The sequence below is a fragment of the Cydia fagiglandana genome, chromosome 18 (genome assembly GCF_963556715.1).
Source record: "Cydia fagiglandana chromosome 18, ilCydFagi1.1, whole genome shotgun sequence".
NCBI classification, from domain to species: Eukaryota; Metazoa; Arthropoda; class Insecta; order Lepidoptera; family Tortricidae; genus Cydia; species Cydia fagiglandana.
In genome coordinates this window covers 386,286-401,362 of record NC_085949.1, presented here as the reverse complement: position 1 = coordinate 401,362, position 15,077 = coordinate 386,286, and the positions used below count along the sequence as shown (strand labels likewise).

The 15,077-nt window shown below is 40.2% G+C and overlaps 1 protein-coding gene across 3 annotated transcripts; it reads left to right on the top strand.

Annotated features, from left to right (window-relative positions):
• LOC134673036 (lipase member H-B-like) lies at positions 1-14,855 on the top strand. 3 transcript variants are annotated; one of them, XM_063530973.1, is made up of 3 exons: positions 1-91; positions 1,103-1,857; positions 13,843-14,855. In XM_063530973.1, exons 2-3 carry the CDS (start codon positions 1,719-1,721, stop codon positions 14,769-14,771), a joined length of 1,068 nt encoding a protein of 355 aa, XP_063387043.1. In that variant the 5' UTR covers positions 1-91; positions 1,103-1,718; the 3' UTR covers positions 14,772-14,855. The 3 variants fall into 3 exon arrangements, with proteins under 3 accessions (XP_063387043.1, XP_063387042.1, XP_063387041.1); XM_063530972.1 differs by having other exon boundaries at positions 9-91; positions 1,020-1,857; XM_063530971.1 differs by lacking the exon at positions 1-91 and having other exon boundaries at positions 359-1,857.
• The last annotated feature ends 222 nt before the right edge of the window (positions 14,856-15,077 follow it).

The window sequence follows — 15,077 nt, the reverse complement described above, 5'->3', positions numbered from 1 at the left end:
ATGCGCACGCGACGCGCACCGCGACCCGCTCTCGATATACCGGTTAAACGTCGTTGAATGAAAACGTTTCCTAAATTCGAAAAATAATTAGGTAACATACTTTAAAAAAAAAAAAATTTGGCAGACCGACTTTTGTTGAGTGAGACTTGATAATAATTTATTCATGACCAACTTGGATCATTTTGTGTTAATAAAAGCAACAGATTTGAGTGATTTGCTTTTGATATAATTCACCACCTAATTTGTGTTGAATGAAAACGTTTGTTTTGAAATATTTAAATAATTAAACGACTTAATTACTTAATTTCGTGGCAGGATTTTTAACAGTGAGATTTGAGTGATTCGCTCTTGATACCTATCATACCAGTTATAGTCCATGTTTAGTGAAAGCGATTGTTTCTTATCTTAAAAATAACAAATGAAGACTTATTTTCATGGCTGTACTATTTTGAGTGATATAAGTAGTTAGTGATTTGCTCTTAATATCTAAAACGTAGTTGTTAAATTAATTTGATGGTTTTTAAACTATGAAATATCAAAGGACGTAGGCAGGATAATTTTATTGTTAATAAAATTGTGACTGGCCTGATCTACTCTCAGTTATATCGAGCACAATATACAGGTTAAACTTGTATTTAAATGTTAAATGAGTATCTTTATAATAAAAAAAAATATCAAGGGACATAATAACTGCCTGGACTTTTTGCTCAAGACACCGCAGCGCAGCGCAGTGTCATTTATTTTGCAAATGCTAGTGGTAGATATTTACGTGATGACAATTACGTGGTTTAGTTAAGAAACTGTAGTTTTTGTCGCGTGTATTATTTTTATCGTAGTGCCGTTTACATGTATAATAAATAACCTAGTTGTATTTTATTAATGTTGCGAATAGGCAGTTAATGTTAAACTTTAAAACTGCCAATCTACGACTCAAATAACATTACTTGCTATCTTGCTATTAAACTCCTGCTAATAGAATCCTGCCCGAATTTTAAGTCATGTTTTTGCATTTTTTCGAGAAAAAAATGATTCTGCTGCACAACCGAGGTTTGACTGCCACACAAATATGAAAGGTTAAAAAAAAAAATATTATTTCGAAAAGCTCTATCATGTCATCTCTTTGGGATCCAACATCAGAATCGATGATAATTTATGTAGATAACTTCATCAAAGAGGACTGAAGTGTAACCATGTTGTAAAGTATTTCTTTCATTGGACTATTCTCAAGAAAAACTTCAACAATCAGGATAGAAGTGAATTAATGTTGTGGTCTCAATAAAATTTCTCTTCAAACAACCTCAGCAAGTACTGCAACAAAGATAACTCTGCAAGTTGTGAACCTCACAAATTCTTTCTTCGGGGAATTCTCAGAAATAATTTTATCAGAGAATTCAAGAGAATTAGTTACAACTATGTGGTGAAACTGACAAATTTTTTCTTCGGGCGATTTAAAAATATAAGGTTGAGAGAAAAATTATCAAACCTTTCTGTGCTAGCAGCCCTAGCAAACACTTCTTGCCGAGTCGTGTGGTAAATGTGTGGAACTCTACCAGAAAATGTTGTTAGTGAACCGTCAGTGAACTCCTTCAAAAACAGACCAGACATATTTTAGAACTTTAAGAAGTGCAAAAGAAACAAGTGTTGTAATAACCACGCATCAGCTCCTAGAGCTGCTGGTGTATAAATAATAAAATATAATCAACAACAAGAACTTCAACATGAAGTGTATTGTGACGTGTCTCCTGGTGCTGGTGCTGGGGTTGGTGAAGGGAGACATCCTGAACAACATCGGGTCTCTCCTGCCGCCCTTCCTAACGGAGAATTTTGAGGAGCTGGTGAAGACTGCTGATGCTACGTGTATGTTGATATTGTTGATCAAATCATAATTGCTTAGATTAAACAGTTCTGTTTACATTGAGGTGTTTGGTGGAGGAAAACGTCGTGAGGAAATATACATCCGTCTGTGATTAATTAGAAATGTAAATTCCTCAATTTGCACAATCCGCGAAACATACTTAAAGTCATTCTTCTTCTTCCTCCCGTTATTTGGCATTTTGGCACGGCTCATGGAAGCCTAGGGTCCGCTTGACAATTAATCCCAAGAATTTACGTAGGCAAAAGTTTTTACGAAAGCGAATGCCATCTGACCTTCCAATCCAGAGGGAAAACTAGGCCTTCCTTCACCGAAAAGCAACTGGTAAATATCAAATGAAGCATACTTAAAGTCCTTAATATAACACATTTAAACTCTTGTGACCATATTTTTGAGCACATTGGCTACTCCACAGCAGTTGTAAAAACCATCGATTTAGGGATATTCACTAAAAAGTATTAATGAGAAGACTTGGAACCATACAAATACAAATTTATTTTTGGATCCCTGTGCTTGGTAATTACGCAGACAAAAGCTCTAGAGTAGATGTGTCCTAGATATATACATAGATAGCATAGATAGAGATATAACATGTCTACGGTAAAATAGGTAGACTTCTGTTATTTTCAAAGCCTTTTGAACGCACTTTTTTATTCAATGTAATATAATAAATGTGGTGCTAAACATAATCATGGTAAAGTAGCGTACACCAGTTTTTTCTTTCGATGTTCCAGTGAGAAAATAATGAACATTACTAATCTATTGTTTCGTGAGTATCTACATCTACAAAATACCTCATTTCTTCATTATCAACCGTATTTACATTTACGAATATAAAAGTTGGCTATAATTGACATTTCTCACGTAACTTTAATAACTGACACTGCAAACGCTAATCGTAATCGCGCCTTATTATAATTATATGAATATCTTCACGCACAATAATGTATTCTACATTTTAGGAGAGATTTAAATCTTCTCGGGTCAGAGGTGTAGGGTTAGAGCAGCCTATATGCCTACTTGAATAATAAAATTAATAAATATAAACTATCTTTATTTTTATTTTCTAGTAAGAAGTAATATTCGATTTTGTGTGGTTGGTCAGCGCCTATAACCTAGTGAAACAAATATTTACACATAATTATGTAACAATTTTTTGAGGTCTCCATAGTATCATGATGCCCAGGTTCGAGGGTTTTGCATGTTTTAATTTTTTTATTAGAGCCACATAAATATCAAATTATTATTATTTTTTATAAGTTTACATAAATTTAATTATTGGGGCATTTTGATCAAATCGGATTCTGATAAAAAATAATACCAAAATTTGCTGCTTATTAGTGACGATTCACTTATTATTTATGGGCATCACGCATCAGAATATAAAATATTCTTTTGTACATCTATTTCATTTAAACTAATACTAATGTTAACTACAGTGGTTATAGAAAAAGTTTCTTTTTATATTACGGTTTTGATTTTCTATGCAGATGATTATTATAATAAGGTGGTACATAACCACTAAACCTTGGCTTGAGAGGTAACCATACTTACCACATCACACATGACAAGTTGACAAGGTAAGGGAAATTACTGTAAGTCTAATTACGCTATAGTTCCGCTGACGCCGCCGCCCGTAACGCAATGTCAGCAATTAGGTTGTGACATAACATTGACTGATATAATGTCAGCGTAACAACAGTCAATGACCATAGGACCATAACATTGTGCTTAGAAGCCAGGAATGTTACGTGAACAGAAAAGTACCTACTTGAATGTTGAAAATGTCGTTGAAAGAGTTCAGATTATCCCTTTTAATAAAACAATTATTATAACTGTAAAGTGTATTCTTCCTTACTTGACCTATCTTTTTTTTTTTTTATTATGCATGGGTTTACTCATGGCCACAGACTAGCCGAGGCGTAGACGTGGCCTACGATGGAGCGAGCTCGCCCAGAAGGTGCCTGTTCACTCTTGATTTGAAGGTTGCCGGGTTATAAGAGCACGGAAATATAGACGCCGGCAAGGAATTCCATTCCTTGGCAGTGCGCATAAGGAAAGTAGAAGCAAAGCGCTTAGTGCGAATTGGCGGAATATCTACCAAGTAAGGATGGAAACCGGCCGTGCGTCTAAAAGTCCGATGGTAGAATGGGGACGGTGGAATGAGCTCGTGTAGCTCTTGGGCACACTCCCCGAAGTGCAACCTGTAGAATACCGACAGGCTGGCGACTTTCCGCCGATGGGCCAAAGTCTGAAGCTTAGCCGTTAGCTTCTTGTCGCCAATCATCCTCCTGGCTCTGCGCTCCACTGAGTCCAAAGCGGCGAGTTGGTATTTAGCTGAGCCATCCCACAGGTGGCTGCAATACTCCATACACGACCGGACTTGAGCTTTGTAAAGTGTTAGAAGCTGTCCAGGTGTGAAGTATCGCTTCACCTTATTTAGGACGCCCAGCTTTCTGGCCGCAGTTTGTGCTTTAGACTCAATGAAGCTGCCGAAGCCGAGGACTGAACTCAGCTCCATGCCGAGGAGTTCCAGGCTGTCGGTAATAGGTACAGATGCACCCCGGAAAGAAGGAGTCAGGTCGAATAGACTCCGTTTAGCGGAAAATAGACACGCCTGCGTTTTGGAGGCATTGAACGTGACCAGATTGTCATCACCCCACTGGGAAACGAGACTAAGGGTCAAGTTCATTCGCTCAACCATGGCCTCTCTCTGTGAACGTATATCCTCCCTGCTGTCCCCTGCACTAGCCAAATATCTCTCAACAACCGTACTGTCATCTGCATAACCTACAATGCTGGGTTGCAGCATGTCGTTAATGTGGAGCAGGAAAAGGGTTGCGGAGAGAACAGACCCCTGAGGAACACCGGCGTCAATGGCCATGAGGTCCGAAGAGCAGCCATCAATAACTACTCTGATCGACCGTTCACTCAAGAAATCAGATAGCCAGCTACAAAAATCAGCAGGGATGCCGTAAGCAGGAAGCTTGCTAAGGAGACTTGCGTGCCAAACCCTGTCAAAGGCCTTCGAGATGTCCAGTGAAACAGCAAGCGCTTCACCGTTCCTCTCGATGGCCTCGCCGCAGTAGTGCGTGACATACGCTAAAAGATCCCCAGTAGACCGACCTATGCGAAAGCCATATTGACGGTCACTGAGCAGATCATTTGCTTCGAGGTATGCCAGCAGTTTGCCGTTAAGTACCCTTTCCATGACTTTACAGAGCATGGAGGTAATGGCGATTGGTCGGTAATTGCAGGGATCAGCACGACTACCCTTCTTGGGTACTGGCTGCACGTTTGCAAGCTTCCAGGATTTCGGCACCGTTCTTGTTTGGAGAGAGAGGCGGTACAGGCGTGTCAGTACAGGAGACAACTCAGGCGCACACTGCTTTAGTACACGTGCAGGTATACCGTCTGGTCCATTGGCCTTATTCACGTCAAGATTCAGCAGAGCTCGGCGTACCTCTTTTTGATGTATAGCAATTCTCTGCATAGAGGAACTGCAATGAGGTAGCGTAGGTGGAAGTTTTGAGCCTGCATCTAGACGTGAATTGCTCGCAAACAGAGAAGCAAACAAGTTAGCTTTCTCTGTCGCGGAGTGGGCCAGTGTCCCATCAGGTTTCTGCAGAGGTGGCAATGTGGGTCGGCAGAAGTTGGATTCGACCGCTTTCGACAGGGACCAGAACCGCTTGCTACCAGGAGGGTAGGAGGCGAGTTTGGCCCCTATTCGACTGACGTGGTCGAATCGAGCCTTTCGAAGCACCCGTTTGCAGGACTTGGCAGCTGAGTTAAAGACTTTTTTCTTCGCGCGAACCCTCTGTGCTCCAGCTTTGGTATCGCGGGCTAGTACCCAAGCCTGGTATGCAGACTGCTTAAGAGCCTCGGCTCGAGCACAGTCCGAATTGTACCATGCTCAGGTCTTGTGATCGAGCGATAGGTCGGAGAACGGAATGAAATATTCCATTCCCTGCCGAATCACATCCGCAACAGCCTCAGCAGAACACGAGGGGTCACCCGAAGAAAAACAGACCTGCTGCCAGGGGAAAGACGCAAAGAAATGCCGCATCTCATCCCAGTCCGCTGACTCGTATCGCCATACTCTCCTCGTGCCCCTATGGCAGAGATCAGGAGGAGAGTGGATCGACACGGATTTCACCAGACAGTGATCGGACGATCCTAGCGGAGCTGAGACCGAAACCGAGTGCCTGTCTGGATCAGTTGTCAGCAGAAGGTCAAGGCAATTGGGTGTATGGTCAGTAACATCCGGTATCCGCGTCGCAACATTTACCAGCTGGGTAAGGTTTACGGATACAGCAAATTTGCGCGCTTCCCTCCCAGCGTGGCAAGTATTCTTGTACGGGAACAGCCACTCCTCGTGGTGGGCGTTAAAGTCCCCAAGGAATACGAGTTGAGCCGCGGGGTACCGCTGTTGGGCTTTATCTGCCATCTCAGTAAGGTGGTCAAAGAGCCTAGTTGTCTCCTGGTTTCCGCTGTGCGATCGGTAGACACAGGCATACAGAGTTTTCTCTGAGCCCGAGTCGACCATAATCCACAAAGTGGAAAACCCGGCAGCCTCAAAGCAACGGAGACGCTTGCAGCAAATGTCGTCGCGGACGTACACACAGACCCCAGCACGTGCTCTGAACTTATGTTCCAGTGAGTAGCCTGGGTAGTTGAGGTACGACGCGTCCGCTGGGGTTTTGATTTGCGTCTCCGTCAAAAAGAATAGGTGCGGTTTATCGGTTTCAAGATGGTGGTGGACCGGATCGATATTTGAGTGCAACCCCCTGATGTTGGTGAGGTGCACTTTCAATGGGAGGAAGTGCAGCCGGTGTTTAACCCTATTCTTTTTTCTTTTTGTTTTCATATTTGTGGAGTGTGGGATGGGTGAAAAAATGCCTGTCGAGGTGTTGCGTTTACCAATTGGATCACTTGAGCTAATCCGGACAATGAGGAGCTCACTTGGAGACTGCGGGGACGCCCGAGCCCCCCTGAAATAACCCACCGGGTCCTCCCGTCCAGTCGCCAACGGGCACGGTGGAGCTATTCCAGGATTTTTCGCTAGGTGGCGGGGCAGCCTCTCGCACGTGGCTGTCGTACAATTGGGCCCCCAACTTCCTGCGGTCGGCCACCGGCAAGACCGTGCCTCGGATCCCGCTACCCTCCAGCGAGAGCTGCTCGGCCCGACGTCACTCAAGGATCCAAAAACCGGCATTATGCAACACAACTGACAGCAAATCATCCCCCAAAGGCACTGGTACTCCCGCTCATAGACGAAACGCAGCAAGGCTGCTTGGCGCCTGACTCCGGCGGGAGGGTGGTAGCAAACCAGGCGGCCCCTTGCGGGACCTACCACCGCTGGTTTGGACGTAGTTTAAGGACATACCCGGGTCCAAAATCAGGTATCATGTAAACAAACAATTCTCGATGTCATTATCAAACTTTTCTCTGGAATTGACTTAAAATATTGTTGTATAGGTACTTAAACAAACTGAAAAATGTCATTTCTAATAAGATTTCCATCAATAATCGCAGTAACTAGCGGATCACCTCAAAAACATCTGATATTATGATGTCTAGAATTCTAGATTGTCTATGAATCGTATTGTTGGAATGTCACTTTGACGTCAGGTTTGTTTACTTTGTTTATATGATAAGACACGTAAGGATGAATACATTTTAGGCACTGATCTGAGAACACGAGGAAAAAACAACGCATCAAATTACTTTACCGGTCTCGTGGATAAAATGCATCTTTTTCATCAGTTTTTGAAGAATAAAGAAAGCGTTTATGAGTGTTGTGAACAATGTTACACGTTAATAAGCTACACATAAAAATATAATTACATGTAAAAATGGGAAATTCTAACGAATTATTTTTGTATGTCACCTAAGCTGTGTATCAAACGCTCGCTTGACCACTTTGACGGCAGCAAACGGTTGACATTGGAAAGGTATGTCGGCCCCACATGGCCCACACGGCCCACATGGCCCAGAAGCGGTTCATATTGAACTTGAACTATCGCTTGAGGAATGCTTTCGTTATTATAGGGACTGATAAATAATATAGACAGCACCATTTACGCCTGTATGATAATTGATAACGACCGGATAAGAGTGCAACTAATCCAGTACTCCACTTAAACATGAAAATTAACATATACTATGACCGAAAAAAACAAGTTATTTTTACTGTAGTTAATTTTAAATTCATATTCATTTTATAACACTTTATTATATAACAACTGAGTTATCTAATAAAGGAAGGGCCATAATAATATTTTTTATTTTATTATTTTATAGAAATTTGACATTAGTGGTGACATAACCACACTTTGTCGTTGCAAATGAGATGCACAGTGATAGCTTGATGCAACTCTATAAATTCTCTTATAGGCTCAACTCTCTTATGGCTTCTCAACACGATGGGCCTACGCCGGCCACTCCAAGGGATGCATTTATGCGTTAGAGGGAGCAAGTGATATTGCTATCTCAATTTATCGCATGGCGGCGTCCCTTGGAGTGGCTGGCGTTGACCCATTGTGTAGAGGAGCCATTATAGGCGACTCGCTATACGGATGTAAAATTTCGCTAATTGGCGCGTGGCGACATCTGCAGCAATAACAGATTAATTGATGATGATGCTCTCCTGACCGATTTCGGCCCCAGCGACTGTGTGCTCTGGACTAGGCAATTTTTAGCTCGTGTTATTAGAGTGTAGCTGATCCACTCTCTGATGCGCTCTTAGGTGGCTCACGTACCCTATCTTCTTGCTAAATACTCGAGCGCATTTTGGGCACACCACCTACATAGTTGTAGGAAATTGAGGTTGGCGGCCGAGCCTTAAGCTCATCACGTTTTTTGTCGAGCTCACTGCGGCGTTCCGTCTCAAAAATGTTAACTCTATCATTAATGAGGCGCCGCCATTGGGGCCGCTGCGCTGCCTTCCGCTCCCAGTCAGAGGGCTCTAGTTGGCATCTCTTCATATGTCTTTTCAGAACATCCTTATATCGTAAGTACTGGCCACCGCTTTTACGCTTACCATTCTGGAGTTCTGAAAAGAAGATACGCTTCGCCACTCTGTCTTCTGACATCCGAGACACGTGCCCACACCACCGCAGCTGCCGCCTTATCAGATACACCTCAATGCCTCCGACATTTGCGCGCCTCAGGACGTTTGTGTTTTTGACCCGGTGTCGTCAAGCTCACCACAGTTGTTAACCTATCGAATGAGATGATGCCTTTACTGAGATTGGTCAACGATATGTAATCATACGACATACCTATATGAGGCCTGGACGTTAGTGAGATGACGATTCACTCATTGCTGGTGTCCTACTTTATTACCTACATATAAAATTAGTTTCACCTGATTATCCACCTGGTTTCCTGAACTTCGTAGTCGCCTCCAAGCCTCCCCTTATAGCGACCCCATTCCTCACACTAGTTTACCATAAGTTCATATTAGCCATCAACAATTCCCTCGGATCACTGTTCATTCTGATTACTGATATACGTTGTTCACAATTTACAAGAGACACATCATTAATCTAATAACACCATAAGAAACTCGTTGAATTGATCCAAAAGCAAAATTCTCTCCCTCCGTAAATTTGTTCGCACATAACCTCCTCTTATCGCCCTCGTTCGGCGTCTACCCTCTTGTCTCCCCAAAAAATCACAATAACCTAGAAGCGGTTAGCGGTTTAGGACATTTATTTGTATGATGATACAGATATTTGTTCCTGAGTCATGGGTGTTTTCTATGTATTTAAGTATTTGTATATTATTATATATATCGTTGTCTGAGTACCCACAACACAAGCCTTCTTGAGCTTACTGTGGGACTTAGTCAATCTGTGTAAGAATGTCCTATAATATTTATTTATTTTATTTATTTATTTTAACTTAAACGTGACTGCGAGCGCCATCTACCCCATGACGCTGGCAACTATTAGCCGGTTCGCGATATGTTCGCGACACCCGGTCCGTCCATTTGATATTCATAATATCTCGGAGGCATTTAAGGTGGAATCTGTCAAGTGTACGTATATGCTTACGGTAAAGGACCCATGTCTCAGAACAGATTAATTACTTGTCCATTGACCATCTTTATTATTTCCTCGTCTCCATTCAGGTAATGTGTTCATTAAATGATACATAAGGCTGTCGTGGTTCAACCAACTGCGACCTTCGATAGAAGTATTATGAGAATTACACATAACTTTAACTTTATTAATGTTAACTCGTATTGGATAAGATGCGGATAAGACAGAGGCCGATTCGGTTTTACATTTTGATAAATATAAATACCAAATACAAACTATTTATTTGCCAGAACGATCTGTGGCCAGAACACAATGTAGTGTAAAATTTGTGGTACCTACTCATGATGTCAGTCGATAATCGGCAAACGATAAAAAAAAAAAATATCAGGATCATCGATGCTGTAAAAATGACGTGACTATCTCCATAGATTATTTAAGTTTCGATTAGCGTTTTACTGGCGGTCGTATCAAAATGAGACGAAAACCTTATCAAATTGTAAAAGCAAAATCAACCTGAGAGTAATAAATCGGATGATCATTTTTTTATTAGTTTGTGATCTTGACCCGTTGTAACTATTTACATATTCATTAATTAAATAATACATACATATACTCATATACACGGTGTAACATGAGGAAACCGAATAATATTAACCACGCATTTCTGAGGTCAAAGGAAGGTAAAAAATTAATATGAGTTTAGACTCTAGCCGCCCATACGTCAAACCTTGCCAAGCAAAATGAAATTTTATTTAGTCAACACAAAGTTCAAATTAGAATGGAACAGGAGACCTTTTTATAGGTCTCTAGGCGGCTAGAGGTTAGGTCAATTTCGCAAAAAAAAATCTTTTTTGTTTTTTAAATTTTTTGAATGTATTGTACATACAAAATAAATGTTATTGGTAAACTTGTCACTTAAAATTGATTTTTATATTTTTCTTTCGTAAAACCTACTTTTTGCAAAGTGTGTCACTTTTTGACATTTAGATATTTTAAGGATATTTAGACTACGTCCCATATCAGCGACATCACCATCAAATAGGCCTTTTACACTATGTAACAATAAAATGTTGTTTTTTTTTATTAATATTCTCACGGAAACTAGGTGAATTGGAAAAAAGTTTATAGGACTGTTTAAATTATTCGGTTTCCTCATGTTACACCGTGTATGTATGGCGATAAACCACTTTTGCGCAAGTGCCTAGCATTGCTATTCATATTCTGTTGTACATTAGAGTTCTGGCTCCTCTACACGATGGACCAACCCCGGCCACTCCAAGGGACGCATTTATGCGTTAGACGGAGCAAGTGATATTGCTATCCCATTCTACCGCATGGCTGCGTCCCTTGGAGTGGCTGGCGTTAGCTCATCGTGTAAAGAAGCCATTACATTTTCCTTTCTGAATGATTAATAGAATATAGATATTAACAGAAAATATTTAATTCGATGTAAAACATAACACAGCAAAAACAATAACGATATTAATGAGTAGCACTGTGAGCTGTAGATCAGTTCAATTCCGCCATTTTGGGAAAATATAAAAACTGAATCGGCAAAAGCATATCCTTATCGAACATGTCCACAACATTTTACGCGAACCGGTTAAGAAATGCCTAGAGTGGACAATTAAATAACAGACAACTACGAAAGCATTTTTTCCCAAGTTGAAAGGGTGAATCTTTATTCGCTCTTCGCGCTTGCTTGGTTCATTTTCATTACATTGCGGGTTTTGATCAGTCGGTTGAATTGGACGTAAGCTACAGTCCGCAATGTAACTAAAATTGCATGCGAGTTCGCGCGCCGTCTAAATGAGCCCATATTTTATTAATTTTATTAAATACTTGTATAGAGTGTGTAGAGTACCTACCTACACCTAAACATAGCAAATATCACGATTTGTGCGGTCAATAGTGTGTGCCTATCTGTGTATTCTGCAGTTGCCCTCGAATAGGTCACGTTGAGGATCTGTCAAGGTTCTAGTGTTTTGTGATTGTTAAAATAATTCCTAATAAGTGCTTGATTTATTTGTAAATATGTACATACGTTACCTCCCATTGCCCTAAATTACTACAAAAAAAATTCAATGCGTATTTACATAAATCTTAATTAAGGCAGCGAATAACTATAATATCTTTATTCTAAATGCGGGATGATTGGAAATTTAAATATTTGCAATTTAATTCTAGTGGTTCTTTATGTTCTCTAAGGTCGAAAATGTATTAAATGATTTTTTTATTATCTTAATAATACAGTATTGATGGTTCTTCTAATTTATTTGACTAATTGGTTGTCGTAAGAATGAATTAGTATCGATATTACATTTAAAACGGAAACAAATAAATATAACGCAGACCTTCCGGGTCTTAACTGATTGAACTTATCCACTCGAATCGTACTTTATTTATACTTTATGTTTTTTATTGTATTACTTTAAAATCACAGGGAAGTCTCAGATATAGCTGGTTCACGGTCGTTCAGTCGCGATTGCTTATGTTATGACGCATATTATTTTAAATCTGATTTCGCATCTTGTTACAATACAGGTAGATAATAATAAGCACCTATTGTCAGGGCCCGATTCGGATTTTGAAATAGACATCTTTTAGATATCACTAAGATACAGGATATGACTTAGAGATCCAATTCACATCTAATAGATATCTTACTCTATCTAAAGTAAAGGTGACATGGTTGCCCGAATTGCGATGCAAAAGAGAACTAGTTGATATCTAAACTATAACGTATCTAAAATGAATCTAGTACGTGTCGTCTCTTGTGAATATCTTGAAGTTCGAATACGGCAGTAAGTTAGGTAGGTATTATTTTAGTAAAATCACGATTTTATCCGCTGGCATTCAACCTAGCGTTAAATTGGCAAAACCTGTTCTATTTTGACCTCTAGACTCTAGAAGATGTACCTTGGACAAAATAAAACAAAGTTTCGCTAATTTAAACTAAAAATCTGTTTTTTTTGCGCTGGTGACCTAGCGACAAGATAAACGTACCGGTGCCCGACGCGGTCCCAGTACATGTCATCTTGACTCTTAAGTCATTGTCAATAGAAGTGACAGCAAGGTGTCATCTATTAGGGATTAGCATGTCGAGCACTAATACGTTTACCTCATGCAACTTAAATCCGAAGCTACGCGTTCAAATGAGATTGTCACAGGCTTCACAGCAGCTTCCTGACGGATCTTTTAGTTCAAATAAATAGTTGCTCTAGTGCACAAAACGCCACATTATTATCGTGCTAATGTGTATGATTACAGCATCACTAGCCTTTAATGTCGTGCAGACAAAGCAGGGGCCGTCAACCTTCACCCTCCTGCCTCTTACGTCATGTCACGTTCATCATCTTGATTATTAATGATGAAGACTTCTTTACGTATTTTATCGTGACATTAATTTTAAAATATCAATATTTATAAACTATTAAACCTAAACTACCGGTTTATAAAATTTAAAATGAGCTTGTAAATAAACTTAGGCAGGTATAAATAAAAAATGCTCCCCAGGTCACCATCATGACCAGAAGCTGGCATAGTAGGTATCTTTGATGGCCAGACTTAATCTGTGGCTGAAGTAGCTGCCAGCCCTCTAATATTGCAATACTTGTAGCCCACAAAATAAATTTAGTTAATAATGTTACGGGTCACGTATTTTAAGTCGAAGATAATTGCTCGATATTGACTCCCGTTGAAGCTCCTCGTTATGAAGCGAAATACGTTGAGCAATCTTCGACTTAAAATAAGTGATTGAACGATGTGATTATATTTTAATATGTCTGTGTCTCACGGAAGTTTTTTTAAGCTTTTAATTTCTCAAATGTCGAAGATATTTAATAATTGCCAATTTGAAACAGAACACAATTACAATCGGAACTTAAAAAAAGTTTTAACGTGACTATTTCCTTATTCCAGGTAAAGTCCTGCCAGTGGACGTGTTGTTCCACCGCCCCTTCACCTTCGAGGCTCCCCTCATCGACTTCGTGGAGTTCACTAAGGACTCCAACAGAACTTACCGCGTCTCCGAAGCCCCCAGGATCTTCATGAGGCAACGGCCCACCTCCTTAGTCTTATATGTCCCTGGTTGGTGGAACACTCCTACCGATGAATCGAGTAATACTTTAGTTAATGCTTTGTTGAAAAAGATACCTATGGTCTTGGTTTTAGATACTAGATTATCATTCTGTAGAGGTTATGTAGATTCAGCGTCAAGAGTACAACCTTTAGCTCGACTTTTGTACTCGTTTCTGAAGAGTATCAACAAAAAAGGGTATAAACTAGAGAATGTACATTTGATAGGCTTCAGTTTAGGTGCTCACGTAGCAGGCATAACAGGAAAGCTAGTACAACAAGGAATACATAAAAACTTAAGTAGAATAACAGCTTTAGATCCAGCCAAGCCGTGTATAACAAGAGACTTTAAACTAGCTAAAAGCGATGCTAAATTTGTTCAAGTTTTTCATACGAGTGCTGGAGTTCTAGGTCTCGAGGACCCTGTGGGGGATCTAGATGTTTATGTCAACGGGGTGGATGTGAAGCAGCCTGAATGTCAGAATAGGAAGATTAGTTTAGAATGTGATCATGCGCAGGCTTGGAAGCTCTTCGCAGCGTCTGTGGTTAACGAGAAATCATTTAAAGGGCAGAGGTGTGCTGATTGGGAAGACTTGATGAAAGGAGAGTGTAAAGGGAGCGAGAAACTGATAGGGTACGGGTGTAGTAGTAGGACTAAGGGGATGTTTTTGTATAAAACGGAAGAGCATGTGGCTCAGAAAAGGGAGGATGTGGCGAAAGAGGTGAGGGTGTTCAATCCTGTGGAGATATTGACTTCTTGGTTGGGGCGATGATAGTTAAGTTTAAGTTAGCTTTTAGTTTAGTTTAGTATTGTCTGTGATATTTATTTAAATAAAGATCGATGTATTGTTAATTTACTATGTTGTTTTGTTTTCATTATGTACATACATAAATATTATCCTAGAAGAAGAGATTACAAACCATTTTTTACGACAAATAATATGTAGGCTAGTACCTAATAATATAGAAAAAAGGTTTTAAAGTTGTACCTCCTGGCTGAAGTAGGTACTATCCCATTGTGTTGACTGTATTTAAAATAATGTGTCACACCAGGGCACACCATGAAAGAAATAGATCAA

Excerpts from the sequence above, each read along its gene's own strand:
- LOC134673036 (XM_063530973.1), top strand. The coding sequence starts at position 1,719 with ATGAAGTGTATTGTGACGTGTCTCCTGGTGCTGGTGCTGGGGTTGGTG. Across the intron at positions 1,858-13,842 it reads GAAGACTGCTGATGCTACGT|GTAAAGTCCTGCCAGTGGAC; the intron begins GTATGTTGATAT and ends TCCTTATTCCAG.